Raw genomic sequence first — 16,054 nt, 5'->3', positions numbered from 1 at the left:
TATGTTTTTCTGGACTTTATTTAGTTTGATGTATTTTTCCATAGTAATTACAAAAAGGAAAAAATATATATTTAACAATCATAAAAAGGAGAGGTTTGTGGGAAGGGGACAAAAACTGGACTGGTAAACAATCACAACACGGCACAAGTACCTACTTACAGTGATAAATGAAAGATCCAACAATGAAAATAAGAAGGAAAAATAAGCGCATATGACAAAAAAAAAACAGAAAATAGAAATTGGCACCTGTCATTTTTTAATACAATTTTCCTACAATTTTAAAAACAAAACAACACAAAACAATATTTTTTTTTTCTTTTGTTTTCTTCCAGGGGGTTTTCATTATAAAAAAGAGCCCGATATGAAGGAGGGGAGGGTGGGTGTGGTGAGGTGGAGAGAGGTGGTGTGGGGAGGGCGACCGGGGCTGGCTGCTTGGTAGAAGGACAAATATAAAGAATACTGCTTGTACAATACCTTTCCCCCCCCACCTCTCTTTTTGTTTTTCCTCATCTATCTCCCTTCATTCATGTCCATGTTTCTGTGTGGGTCTTTAATAGTATATCCCATTAACCCCCCCCCCCCCCCCCCCCCCATCCCCCCCCCCCCCCCTCCAGTCTCTCCTAATAGCCGTGCCCAGCGGCACAATCGTTAGACTTTTACATGGGAGTAGCAAATGACACTTTGATTGGCTGCGATGTGGAGATCGCACCCCCCTCCCTCCCGCCCCACCCCTCCAACCCTCCACCGTCTCTGGGTCGGGTGGGGGGGGGGGAGGGGGGCGATGGGGTGTGGAGGTGGGCCCGGGTATCCAGCCGGGCGAGGAGGCTCACTGCGCATGCTGACTCAGCGTGTGGTTCTGGAGAGAGGGAAGCACAAGGAGAAGAGAGGAAATAGTGAGAACACATGATGGGAGAAATAATGGGCTTTGTGCGCATGCTACTCTCCTCTCGCCGCCACCCTACTGCTGCTGCCGCCAACCCCCAGCACCCCCCCCCTCGCGCTATCCTCACCCCCCTCCCCCCCCCCAGCCGGAAGTGCAAATCATGGCGATACGACACACCGGCCATCAAGAGACAGGTAACGAGCCCTGTCTCTTATACGAGGGGGAGAGGGAGAGAGGGAGAGAGGGAGAGAGGGAGAGAGGGAGAGACGGAGAGACGGAGAGAGAGAGAGAGAGAGAGAGAGACAGAGACAGAGAGAGAGAGAGAGAGAGAGAGAGAGAGAGAGAGACAGAGAGAGAGAGAGACAGAGAGAGAGAGAGAGAGAGAGAGAGAGAGAGAGAGAGAGACAGAGAGACAGAGAGACAGAGAGAACAATGGGGAAGGAAGGGGCGGGAGAGAGTGTACATCTGATGGTATACTGTGAGGTTAGGAGGATCTAAGCAGTGTTGCTTAAAAGTGATCTAATGGTCGCAGTGGAACGCTTGTAAGGTCCATTTGACTCAGTCAGAGGTGGAAGAAAAGTTTTACAGCTGGACAACTCGTTAGCATCCATTTGGATGTCAAGCCAAACACTTCATCATGTCATGGACTAATGTGAATTAATGTAGGTGCCAGGGTTCAGAAAATAGTTGGCAATGTTGCACTTTTCAGTCTCCTTTCATTGTTTTTCTTTTGTGGTTCTTTCTGATATTAAGCAAATTCGATTGAAGGATAATTGGGGCAATTAGGTGCTTCAACTTGATTGTCAAGGCTCAAATGAAAATATGGATCAATGAAGGAAAGTGAAAGAAAAATGTCATAATTGCATAATTGTCAAATAATTATTTGACACTAATTATAGGGCTATGGCAGAAAAAACATAGTTACATTGTTACATGTCACACACACACACACACACACACACACACACACACACACACACACACACACACACACACACACACACACACACACACACACACACACACACACACACACACACACACACACACACACACACACAGTCCCCCTGTCCCTTTTCTCCCAGTATCAGCAGCAGTGGGAAGCTGAATATGGTCATCTGGATTTACTGTGGTAGCTTGGAAATATCTTGCTTTGTGTGTGTATGTTTCTGTACGTATGCTTGTGTGTATGTTTGTGTGTTTATGTTTTTGTGGATACGTACATGTGTGTCGTTGTGTAGCTATGTGTGAGTGTATGTTTGTGCATGTCCCAATAGCGGGTTAAAGAAGATGAATGATTGGAAAGATGAAATGGAAAATGGAATATGTTAGTGAATGTGTGTGTGTCTGTCTGTTGAGACTTTCCACTAGGATGCCTGCCTCCTACTCCCTCCCTGTTTTCCCAGGACTACATAGCTTACTCCCTGGATAAGCCCCTCTCCCTCTCTCCCTTTCCCTCTCTCTCTCTGACACACACAATTCCCAGTGAGATCTTCCCAATCACTTCACCGCCTCCACAACTAAAAAAACTGCTTTCTGAGATTAATCTCTTCCTCTCTGACACGCACACACACACGTGCGCCTAGTTGGCAGAGAGAAGTAGCGAGTGGATAGAGGGATGGATTGGGGAGAGGGAGAATAGGGAGAGAAATGAGGGGATTATATGTGTTTTGGGTTTGATAAATACATCTTTGCCATTCTGTGGCCCTTATCTGGCTGTGCATGTTTTGCTGAGCCTATGCGTTTATGTCTCTGTGCGTGTGCGTGTGTGTGTGTGTGTGTGTGTGTGTGTGTGGCTTTAACTGTGTGTGTGTGTGTGGCTTTAACTGTGTGTGTGTGTGTGTGTGTGTGTGTGTGTGTGTGTGTGTGTGTGTGTGTGTGTGTGTGTGTGTGTGTGTGTGTGTGTGTGTGTGTGTGTGTGTGTGTGTGTGTGTGTGTGTGTGTGTGTGTGTGTGTGAGCTTTAGAGGCAAACTTGCATGTCCATGGGAAACCAACACAATAACAGACTTCTCTTGTTTTTCCCCAAAACTTTTCCGCTCTGCAGGGATTGTCCAGGGCTAAATTTGTGTGAAGGTCTCTCTGGTCATCATGCAGATCTCACTGGGAGCAAATGACCCTATTAACAGAGGACATGCCCTGCCTCTGCCTCAGTCTCTATGTCACTCTACCTCGCTCTCATTCACTGTCCCCTTGCTCTTCCCTGTACCCTGCCTGCCTGATGCGGACCAGTGTAGTTCCACTTCCTACCAGAGGAGGTCAGGCTTGCCCGTCTTTGTGCAAATATGCATGTTTAATGAGCTAGAGGAGAGGAGATTCTGTGTGGTTTGTGTCGAAGTTGCACACACTGGATGGGGTAGGGGCAAGGAAAGGGGGCACGTACACAAGCAGGAAAGGGGAGGGAGAGAGAGAGAGATTGTGTGTGTTTTCCCTCAGGTACTGTGGGTCCTGCTGCTGGTGTATTGATTCGTAAGAATGAGCAGGGGCCTAGCAGAGGAAGGGTAGTGGAGGGGGAGGACGAGGCAGGCCATGGTCACTCTCTGGAGGCCTGCGGAGCTCTGCAGTGGACCAGTGGAGGAAGCCCAGAGGACAGAGGGGAGAGGAGAGGGGGGCTAATGGAGAGAACAACACAGGGGTAGCAGGGAGGAGAGCGAAATAACGGAGAGAGTAAGAGACAAACGCATCGTAGAATGTAGTGTTGGGAGACAGCCTGCCTCCCGCTGCTGCATTCTGCCTGCATTACTGTGAATGTGTGCACACCCACAAGCACACACGCACGCACGCACGCACGCACACGCACACACACACACACACACACACACACAGTGTTGGCCCTCCTCCCAATCAATTCTCTTCAATGAGGTTGTCGTCGTTTGGTTGCTATTGATTATGCAGCGAAAATCGTTCCCAGTCGTGTGTCATGTGTCAGTGTGTCACAGCTTGACCTCGGCTCTACAACCAAGTAATTGATATATTCTACAGAACAGATAGGAGACAGGGAGTAGATGGACGCATGGATAGATGGGATGAGCAAGAAATGAGGGCAGTTCCAGAAAGTTAGCCGTCTGGCATCTCTGCTATGCTGGGTTGAATTAGTAATAGTGCGAGTGTGTTTTCACTCAGAAAAGCAAAGTGTACTCCGAGCAAAGCCATGTCTCTTCTACTAGTGTATTATTGTTTTTCCCATGGACACAAACACATTACTCTTATATTCTAGACAGGGGGGCAGGGTGGTAGTGGCATGGATGTGGGGTGTAAGCAGTGTGGACATAGTGTGGAAGGGGTGGGCAGTGTGGGAAGAGTGTGGAAGGGGGCGGGGCAGTGTGTAAATAGTGTAAAAGTGGGCGGGGCAGTGTGGAAGTGGTTTGGAAGCGCTGTCTGGCAGGACACAGAATATATGGAGGCCTACTATATTCCTGAACTGCCTCAAAAGAATCAAGACGGAGAGAAAAAAAGAGGGGAAATAGGGGGAAAGAGAGAGAAACAGACACCAGGAAAGAGAGAGAAGGAAGGAAGGAAGAGACCAGGAGGGAGTGGGAGGGAGGGAGGGGGACAGAAGGAGGGCTGGGGAGGAGGGAGTGGGTGGGAGGGAGGGAGAGAGAGAGATAGAGAGTGAGAGTGAGAGTGAGAGAGAGAGAGAGAGAGAGAGAGAGAGAGAGAGGGGGACGGCAGGGGAGGAGGGAGAGAGAGTGATGGAGGAGACAGGGAGGCTAAAGCCTGTAGAGCCCAGGGACCCCGGGGGAAATATGGCCCTGTCGCATTACCCGCGCATGTCGCTCCCAGACAACACGCACACACACTATCTCTCTCTCTCTCTCTCTCTCTCTCTCTCTCTCTCGCTCTCTCTCTCTCTCTCTCTCTCTCTCTCGCACACACAATCTCTTTCACACACACACACACACACACACACACACACACACACACACACACACACACACACACACACACACACACACACACACACACACACACACACACACACACACACACACACACACACACACACACAGGGGGGTAAGGGAGAGGGGGACAAAAGGCAGGGGAGATGGAGATAACAGAAAATCTAATCTGCCTTCTCTCTCCTATCTACACATGCGCTCCATGTGTAAGCTGACGCGTGTGTGTATTCATGTGTGTGCGTTTGTCTGTTATAATGCAGGAAGCGAGCATAACATTTGCAGACATATGTGTGGGTCAAACTGAGTCAAAATTATGTTTTAGGATTCAGAAAGCCAACAATTTCTGCCCGTATTTGTATTCAGAAAAGATATTCTCTGGGCTGTATATTTTTTGCTTATAATCGTTCCTGACTTCATTATACCTCATGCATATAACTCACACAAACACACATAAACATCTATGTATGAACACGCAAACGCAGAAACTGCTGTGTTTGTGTATGTTTTTGTGTGCATGTGTGCGTGCACAGACCTGCCTCCTCTAATGCTGTTTTTAACTCTGAATGAAAAATCACCTTAGTCGCCTTGTGCTCTTCATTGGGCTCTGTATATTTATAGCCAAGAGTTGACACCCTTCCAATGGTGTGTGTGTGTGTGTGTGTGTGTGTGTGTGTGTGTGTGTGTGTGTGTGTGTGTGTGTGTGTGTGTGTGTGTGTGTGTGTGTGTGTGTGTGTGTGTGTGTGTGACCAGCAGATGGGCCGTTGCAGACCTCTTCCTCTGTGGCCTGTCTTTAGCTCCACCCTTCCAAGACAGGATGCTGCCTCAGGAGCCCACCAGAAATAAAATGAACACATCCTCTCTCCCTCCGTCTCTCCCTCCTCCTTTACACCATGTCTTCCTTCAAAAACCCGTTATTTTCTGTCCAATTCTCTCCCTCTCTTTCTCTCCCTCTCTCTCTCTCTCCCCCTCTCTACCTCCCTCCCTCCTTCCCCTCTCTCTCTCCCCCCAGGGCGGATTATTTTACGGTGTCCAGTCCCCTACCACCTCCGAGCCCCATGGGGACTTCCCCTGCCCTGTTGCTATGGTCACAGACAGGCCAACTTTGGATACAAGTAAATACGTCGTAAATATACTCACATGGACAGTAACGCACACACGCACACCCAAACACACACCAGGAAGTCAGGTCAAGTCATGTTTTGCTCCAAAGGCAGCAAATAAAATGTGTATTTGCGGCACACGATTATATTCTATAGACACCTATATATAGAGAGAGAGAGAGAAATATGCAGTGAGACAGAAGTGTGTCTGTACTGCATAGACTGACTTGAAAATACAATATAAATGCAAAAAAAACATAGCTCCTGTGAGCCACGGGAGGTACACACACGTCTCCAAGGGATCTGTATTTGGGATCCAGTGTGTTACTTAGTGCCAGATGAGGAACAGAGCCTCCAGACCACCAGACGACACCATGACAGCATCATCATCACTGCTAATTGTGCTGCTTTTTAGTACAGCTGAAAAAACTGCAAACTAATTAATGTTGGTCATAATCTCTCTCTCAGCCTCAAATACAGCAACTAATTCATACACAGGCCTACACAAAGACATAGGACACATAGGAAGCTCCCAGCCGAGCATGTGTGCGTGTGCGGACACAAAATGCACACAGACACCACGGACACGGGCAGACAGTGTACCCAGATAGATGGGTATGATTTTATAGTAATTAAAACAGTAAAAACACATGAGAACAGCTCTGCTGACTACATATGCAAATTAAAAATCATTCATGGTTCTCTTGAAGAAGAGGGATGAGAGAGTCTGCACACAAACTACACACGCGCATTAGTTGCACACACACACACACACACGCACGCACACACACACACACACACACGCACCCACAAAATTCAGCAGAGCATGCAGGCTTTCAGTGTCATTGTAATATTGCTGCACACAACCAATCCCCAAGGGCCCCTGGGGGCAATGGGACAGAGTTATTTGATAACCATAAACCCTGAATCAACAGAGAGAGATACATAGACCTAGAGTGAGAGAGAGAGAGAGAGAGAGAGGGGGGGAGAGGGAGAGACAAAGAGAAAGAATGAACAGTGTACTGCTAATATTAAAAAGCTGGCTTGCTGAAAGGTTTCGGAAGGAGGGTTGAAATGAGATGGACGGATCGATGGATGGAGGGATGTGAGGAATGAAAGAGAGGACAAGGAGCAGTGCAGCTCATCTACAAACAGTTAGGTTGAGTCACGAGAAGATATTTAAGCACGATAAGAGAGTTGAAGAGAGGGTGTTCTTAAGGCTTGACTTCCGAGGGTGATAAATGTTTGTGTCCAGGAGCGTCAACTGTTTACTAGACATAATGCCACTGGCTGTATGATGTTGGTCTACTTGAAATGCCTGGCCACTTGTGAATGTGTGAGTCTACCCAGTAGGACTCACACCTACCATGTGGACTCGCATGGTAGACAAACACTGATGTCGCTGATCACATGGGTAAAGAATCTTCTTCTGGGTGTTTTTTAATGAATAAATATCATAAAGACAACACCATGACAAATGCCTATATTACTCCAGCTGACATGAATAAAAGATTAAATACTACCATATTGTTTATTGCAGGCATATTAATAATGCATCATCCCACATCCTAGAGGCACTTAACCTATTTACACCACGACGGTAGCGCTATCATTATCATCATTTAAAACCATCTTTAAATGTCATTCCACTCATGTGAAAAAGACCTCATTCGCTCATTTGTTTTACTTCACACAAAAAGTGTCTGGATAAATAAAAATGTGAGAAAAATAAGGATAGTACGTACAAACCTTATTGTTCTTGCACTTCCAATTATTTGAGTGAGAAAAAATGAATATGCAAAGCTGTAAGCCAAGGACTTGTAAACTTCAAAAACATACTGCCATTATCAGAGGTGTGCCAGTGGGGAAGACACAATCAATAGCATGTTCACCAGGACCCCCATCAGCAGAAGGTAGCCAGTAAAGAAGCTGCGGGAAACAAGGTTGGCCCGGTAATTGGACTAAGTGGGAGGTTACAGCCTGATATTTCTCTCCTTTTGCATTGAATTTCATTCTGCTCATTGATTGAACTGTACATAATCTACGCTCATTGAATGATCTAACTTCCGTTGTTATACATACAAATTCACCTGAAATCCATCACAAGCATTTAAACTCGAAATAATTGACAGTAACTACAATTATAGTGAATGGAGCCGTCGGGAACAACAGACGATTCTGTGGAGAAGAAGCGCATAAATTGGGAAATCAAACGCAACACAGCAAGTGCTGTTTAACAACCAGTCAGTCATTCAGTCTCTCCATGTCTAAAGTCTATTTCACTGGGTCTCTCTCTCCCTGGGCAACAACACATTTCAGTCACTCGGTCCAGGGAAGTATCTATGTGTTAAAGTGTGTTTATGAGTGGCTACATCTGTGCGTGTGTGTGTGTGTCAGTCTGGGGCTCTGTGTGTGTAGGAGACAGCGTGGAGGGAGCTGGGGTGTTTGAGGTCCCCGTTCTAATAACACAGCGTCTCCCAGTGAGGTATGGGGCAGCTGAGTGCGCTCCTTTGGAACACCAATGGGACAGCCGGATCTAATACACACACACACACACACACACACACACACACACACACACACACACACACACACACACACACACACACACACACACACACACACACACACACACACAGAGAGAGAGAGAAACAAAGAGCAAGAAGAGAGCTCCGAAACATCCGCACACACTCATGAGGCAGACTCACGCATACACTCACACACACTCCTTCCCACCATAGGTATAGCAGACTCCAATGGTACAGATCCTGATGGAAATCACTCATCCAACAAGATGGAGAGAAAAAAACAAAACACAAACCCATTGCCATTGCATCCGCATCCATGCTGCTTTATAATTCACTGCATGTGATTCACATGTGGCCGCTTGACAATGTCCACGCTTCATAGACTGCCTTGCATGGCTACACAGTTACACGAGTGCTTATATTCTCTCCCCCTCTCACACACAAACAGATACACAGAGGAAGGCTTGGGATGAAATACAGATAAGGCAGAAGAATGTATCCATCTTGTGTGTTGATTATGAGTCATTCGGTGGAAGATCACCTCTGTATGTAAGTGTTCAGCGTCATGCAGAAAAGACCACGGCGAAAAGCAGCGGAAGAAAACCACTTTCCCGTTTGTCGCCCACACACACACACCACCATCATCATTAAAACCCTCCGGTGATCAACAGGTGTCGGCCACTCACTTCGGGCTAGCCAATCAGAACGTAAGTCTTGCGACACCGGGACTTCTCGTTAGTTCTGCAGGATATGCGTGCGGAAGCAAAGTTGGAGCAGACCTGATTGCCAAGGTATTGAAATGCAGCAGGTGATAAGCACTGCCCAGGACGCAGCAGCCGAGGGGATAGGTCAGCCACTGAGGATGGCGTGGCTGAATTCAACAGGATTCAATGCCGTTTTCCAATCCGCCATAATATTCTGTGTATGTTCAGTTTATCAATTCGATTTAAATGACGGTGTGAACATTTGAGAGGACGAAACGATTTATCAACGTTTTCCCAAAATAAAGGGTCATGGGTTGTTCTGCCGGACTGTGTCATGATGTGAATGAGTGTTTATCTTAGATAATCCTCTCTCGGAACCACCCATCCATCACATCCTTAGTAGTCTTAGCAGACCAAGATAAATAGTTAGGATAAGCGTGTGTGTCCATGCATATTTGTGTATATGTATTCTTTTGTGTTTGTATATGTTTATGTGTGTGGATGTGAATGTGTGTGTGTTTATGTGTATGTGTGTGTGTGCATATGTGTGTGCGTGTGCGTGTACATGATCCTAAAATATGAAACACTGGTGGGATGGAGGGAGAGAGCGAAGAAGGACGAGAGGGAGGAAGGGGGAAGTAAACAAAGCGAGCGATTGGCCCCATGCTGATGCAGTCCCTCTTCAACCCCTCCACCCCGGCATTGAAACAGCCATCCATCTGCCCCTGTTAATGGACATCCATGTAGGGATGTTGAAAATAAAACCTCATAGTGTGAAGCACATGGGGGTTGGAGGGAGGAACGAGTGACACTTTCCCTCATGGGAAAGGGAAGACATGATGGCAACATAGACCAGAGTAAGAGGGGGAGATTGCGGGAATACGTGGGATGAAGTATGAAAACAATGTATTGAAAGGTATTCAAAGTGCTCTGCTAATTTTTAGACGGTTTGTGATTGCCGGTCTTGATTGAGCGGTGGATGGATGGAATATGGACCTGATGAGGCAGCTACAGTACAGAACGTATAAAAAACAAAGAATAACATACACAGAGGGATGTGGGTTTGTTTACATTTCGGTATGCGTTGTGCAAGCTTGTGCCTGTGAGAGTGTGTGTGTATGAGTGTGTGAGTAGGAGTGTGTGAGTATGAGTGTGTGCGTGGATTAAGTTTGTGAAGAAGAAGGCAGAAAGACTGATTCAAGGGAGCTGCAATGATCAGGGCCAAAGCATCTCTTATTTACACACACACACAAACACACAGACACACAAACACACTCACACACACACAGCAAAACATCTCTTATTTACCAGCTTACGTCTGCACTATTTATGGGACACAGGGGAGAGTTACTGAGGAGAGAGGGAGAAGAGAGGAGAGGGGCTAAAATATGCATAGGGGCTGGTTCAGCGGGGACAGAGGGAGGGAGAGGGAGAGGCAGTGAGCTAGTCAAAAAGTGTGCGAGGAGGGGAGCCGAGAGGAAACAACAGAGAAAGACAAAGAGAAAGTCTCGCGCGATGGGCACGAGACGGCGAGATACCTTCGGTTAGCGAGAGACTGGGATGTGCAGGAAGATGGGGGTAGGAGAGCAAGAGGAGTAATGGAGGGGGGTAAATGATGCATTCCTTTGCCAGTGTGTGAGACACGGGGGGGCAAGAGAGGAACAGAGAGCGATGGCAGGAGGCGGTCAGCAGGGAAATCGGTTTGATGCAGTGACGTGTCCATACTGCAGTGACCCTGGGGCGGGTGTGTGTGTGTGTGTGTGTGTGTGTGTGTGTGTGTGTGTGTGTGTGTGTGTGTGTGTGTGTGTGTGTGTGTGTGTGTGTGTGTGTGTGTGAGTCTGTGTGTAGGGTTTCAGCCTTGCACGCCAAACATTATCAATCCCCAACTCATTAACCGACTGTGTAAGCATGCACTTATGCATGCGCGCACACACACACACACACACACACACAAATGACTCACTTTTTTGTCTTAGAGACACACACACACACCCAAATGATTCCCTTTTGTCTTAGAGATACACACACAAACAAACAAAAACAGCCTAACCCATTTAGAGCGATATCCCCTCGACACAAGCTGGAGCAGGTCAAGGCTGTCGCACACACATGCACACACCCACAGACATGTATAAACACAGACAAACACACACACACACCCTCAGACGTAATAAGTTGAGAGATTGATAGTATAAGAAGTATTTATTAAGTAGTCTGTGGGCCAACAGTCTCTCACTTGTGCGTGTGTGTCTGTTTGTGTGTGTGTTGGTGTGTGTGTATGTCTGTGTGTGTTTTTTCCTGCATGCAAGGACATTGACCGACAGGCTCCAGAAATGACCCTGCTGTTAAATGGACTGGTCAGCCATATGCCAAGCACCCCTGCATCACGAGTGCGTGTGTGTGTGATTGTGTGTTTGTGTGATTTTGTGTGTGTGTGTGTGTGTGTGTGTGTGTGTGTGTGTGCATGTTTGTGCGTTCATGTGGGCATGTGCTTGCATGTGTGTGTTTGTGTGTGTGGCAAGGAAAGGTGAGAAAGAGGCACAGCTGTTATTCAACATGGAACTCAGCTTTAATGGAGCCATCTCAGTGTTTTGTGGATGATTTCCACAGAAAAACCTACAGTGCCAGGACTGATGACTTACACCATTATTTTTGTGGTCATCAGTGCTCAGCAATGAGAGCAACCTGCAAAGGCACCATGATGCAAAGTGTCGGATAATCCAGGATGTGTAGCAAGGGGAAGTGAGAATAAATGATGGGAATATTTCAGTTACTGAATTACGGCATTTGCCTTTTCAGTGGACTTTGTCTTGTGTGTGTAACAGACGGACACAAAAGTAATGGTTAGAGGGTACCAACCTGTAGCTCGGTCTGAAAGAAGAACTTCTGCGGACACTGGGAACAGTCGTAGATTTTGTCTTCCTGCCCGTGGACGGCGAATATGTGCTGCTGGAGCTTATTGGCCTGGACAAACACTATGGAGAGAGAGAGAGAGAGCAAAGGAGAGAACCAGGGTTAAGGTCAGGGGCTGCCTTCCATTCCAACCCAGCTAGGGCTCCCCCTGCCACTTAGGTGGGTGCAAATGATCACACAAACATACGGCAAAGACACACAAGTTGGAAGAGGGTGTCTTTGCCGTATGTTTCGAGTGTGTCCATTCAAGTGATCCCAAGCCGATGAAGGGAGTGAAAGGCCAGCATTAGTCCAATTTGAAGGATGGGACGAGGGAAGAGGAAAAGGAAAGAAAGACAGCATAAAGGGAATGGGATAAAAATGGGCAAAGATAACAAGAAAGAACTATCCTCCGCAGACGTTGTGATATTTATCAATAAATGATCCTCTCTTTTATTTTCCAGCTTTTCACCTCCTGTGTGGTCTAAACCTCTCCATCCACCCCCCTCCCTCCCCTCCTTTCGGCCTTTTGTTTCAGTTAACTTTTGGTTTGCACAGCATGTACAAATGTGATCAGTGTGTGTGTGTGTGTGTGTGTGTGTGTGTGTGTGTGTGTGTGTGTGTGTGTGTGTGTGTTGAATTATTCAGCCCCCCCATAGGAGCAGTGCCAGTCTTACTAATTCATAAGCCACCAAGGAATAGAGTTAAAGTTTAAAAGGCAGCGCTGTGTACCTGGGGGGGAGGGGGGAGGGAGACACAACACAAGACAAACTTAGAGAACAACAGAGGGGGAGAGTGCAGGGAAACAGGATGTGAATGCACACGGAGAGAGAGAGAGAGAGAGGGACTGGGGGAGAGAGAGAGTGTCTATGGGGACGGAGAGACAAGAGATAGAGAGAGGAAGGGGAGGGAGGGATGCAGACTTAATTCATGCTTTTCCCCCCCCTTGCTTGGCGAAGATGCCGTTGAACAGCAATAACTTGACATCACAGAACTAGTTGGGCCCGGGAATTTTCTGCTGGCCTTACCCCTGGGGAGGTCCGCATTGTAATGTATGGTGCTTTCCTCCTGTGATCAGCGGCTACTGCTACTTGTTAAAGGGCAATACCGGTCAGTAATGAAACAATCCTAACGGTCTCTCCTGGCTTCACTAAAACCTACGATACCGATATAATTTGTCAAACGATTTTCATTGCACAAATTGTGCCTAAGAGTGCTTTGCGTGAACATGCTAAGACTTTTTTGAAAGTACTTGTATGACGATTCACATATTTGTTCTGTCCTCAAACTCTGCACTGACACGAAATTCCATGAATCCAAAAGATAAAAGTGCCATACTGTCAATGTTAACATTCGGGGCAGGCTAAACTTTATTTGGCAGGAACGGCTCATGGACGATATTTTGACAAGCTATATTGGTAACGGAAGTTAGAGTAAGCCAGGAGAGACTGTTCCGATGGTTTGATCACAGAGCGGTATTGGCCTTTAAGATCCCACTGGGTCTTAGCTCCGACAGTTTTGGTAACGATTTTCTGTATGAATAAAATCCCAATAAAAATGTCCCAACACGGAGCAGGAGTGAAGTGGCAAGTGGATGTTTGAGTTTGACCACACAATAATGTTGGTGTAAATCTCTGCACTGTATTTGCCTCCCTTTTTAAGACTGGGCTTAGGTGCATTGTGACTGAGAATGCTTACCTGCTGCTTAAAGAGCCCAATTATTAAAATCCTCCCTGCTCTCCACCGTCTCTCGGGGGCGGGAAAATCATTGGTTTGGCTCCATCTTGTTTTCCCCTTCCTATTGTTTTCTATTCCCTTAGTATCTTCAGTGTCCTTGTGGCTCTGGCTGGTGGGGCTGTTTGTGTGTGTGTGTGTGTGTGTGTGTGTGTGTGTGTGTGTGTGTGTGTGTGTGTGTGTGTGTGTGTGTGTGTGTGTGTGTGTGTGTGTGTGTGTGTGTGTGTGTGTGTGTCTGCGCTTGCATGTGTGCATGCGCTTGCATATGTGCACGCCTCTGTGTTTCCCTACCCATCGTCTTATCCCGGTGAGTGTGTGAGTGAGTAGCCCACTCACCTGTGAAACAGACGGGACACTTGAAGGTTCCTCCCATGCCCTCGAAGCTGTGCTCTATCAGGTGACACAGCAGCTTGGCCGGAGAGTCAAACATCTGGTTACACAGCTTGCACTCGTGATTGATGCCTTCCTCTGTGAATCAGGAGACAGACACACGTGGTTAGGCCCGGGCTACAAATGGGAGCAGCAGACACCTCCTGGAGACACACACTCACACATTGGGATTGCCATTTGTTTAAAAATATAAAATAAACGTAACAAATCCTAATATATGTATGGATATGGATTTGTATGCATATATCCCAGCATATGGATATGTGGATATTGCTAAATATATATATATTTTTTAAATACATACATACATACATACATACATACATACATACATATCCATATTCATTCATACACACACACACACACACACACACACACACACACACACACACACACATCCCACCATCGGCCGACGCTGCTTAAAAAACACATTCACACACATTTTGTGTGAATGTGTGTGCGTGTACGACCTGGGTGTGGGATTTGTATGTGTGAGCATGTGCATGCTTATGGTTGGAGTATTTTAAGCAAGTGAGACTGACATCATAGCTCTTACTGTGCCGGGCCAGATGAAAGGTGGGAGTCTATCTGTCACACACACACACACACACACACACACACACACACACACACACACACACACACACACACACACACACACACACACACACACACACACACACACACACACACACACACACACACACACACACCCCGAGATCTCCCGCTTGTTGTCCTTATCAACATCATGCCACACAGGACCAAGGTCCCGGTTGCCTCCACACGCACACGCCATGTGGTTGCACACACACATGCATACGTGTGCACGTTAACACAAAGCGAGATAGAGCGGTGTACAGCCCTGCAGCATCAGATGATGTCCTCTGTGGGCCAATCTATGACCCCGTGTGGAGTCAGATTGTACACACAAACACACACATTGCAGGAAGGGCTAATAATGTCTTCAATCACACATCCATGACACCCTTTGCAAGTGACACACACACAGACACACATACGACACACACTTGCACAAAACAAAGATTCCAATCTCCCTGTGCCTCAAAGACCAACACAAGGGTGTCATAATCCCACATGAATAGCTGTGTGTGTGTGTGTGTGTGTGTGTGTGTGTGTGTGTGTGTGTGTGTGTGTGTGTGTGTGTGTGTGTGTGTGTGTGTGTGTGTGTGTGTGTGTGTGTGTGTGATCAAGTTGCTGGGGCGCTGGTGTGGCCGAGGCCTACATAGAGAGATAGAGGTTCATTATCATTTACTCAGAGATTGAATCAGCAGGAGAAATAGTAGAGAGGGGGATAACAAGCAGGGCAGAGATAGAGGGAGAGATAGACAGAGCGAGACAGAGACAGAGAGAGCGTTAGTAGTTGTCGCCTCTGTGCCTTTATATTCTAGGTTACACTAAGCCATGCCATGTTCAAAGTGATACCTCCCATTCAAACAAAGGTGAAGCTCAGGACACTGAGCACGCAGATGAGAGTGAGAGACACAAAAAGGCCACAGACAGGGCACGGGAGAATGCGGCCACGCGCACAACCCATAATAACCAACAGTGGGGACACGCCATCGGGGACATTCTCAGGGTGATGGATGAGAAGCGCCCGTCTGGATACAGCGGACGTACACATCCTGCCGGTCGCATCAAAACATTTGAGTCCAAATAGACACCTCTTTTATTCTCTCCAACTAAAACCATTCCCACTGGGGGAAACATGCTCAGAACTTATGCACCCTTAGCCCTGGAAGATGTTCTGGATAAAAGCATCCACCTAGTTAATAAGCCTGATGGGCGTATAGTTGTGGCACATTTGTTTTTCTCTCTTCCTCCATTCATGTGTGCATGATTATCCTCCAGTGCTGCTTACTGTTAATTCATGAAGCCATTCATATAGCATAGCCATAGCTAAACTTT

General features: G+C 47.0%; 1 protein-coding gene across 1 annotated transcript; it reads right to left on the bottom strand.

Moving 5' to 3' along the window:
* Window positions 1-14,239, bottom strand: LOC132464564 (zinc finger protein 423-like). The gene is made up of 3 exons (XM_060061018.1): window positions 14,075-14,239; window positions 11,972-12,087; window positions 1-856 (listed from the first exon to the last, which is right to left on the bottom strand). Exons 1-3 carry the CDS (start codon window positions 14,166-14,168, stop codon window positions 827-829), a joined length of 240 nt encoding a protein of 79 aa, XP_059917001.1. The 5' UTR covers window positions 14,169-14,239; the 3' UTR covers window positions 1-826.
* Window positions 14,240-16,054: the final 1,815 nt, after the last annotated feature.

This window comes from Gadus macrocephalus, chromosome 9 (assembly GCF_031168955.1).
Source record: "Gadus macrocephalus chromosome 9, ASM3116895v1".
NCBI classification, from domain to species: domain Eukaryota; kingdom Metazoa; phylum Chordata; class Actinopteri; order Gadiformes; family Gadidae; genus Gadus; species Gadus macrocephalus.
The sequence above is the reverse complement of the archived record's forward strand: the minus strand, read 5'-3'. Positions and strand labels throughout refer to the sequence as shown.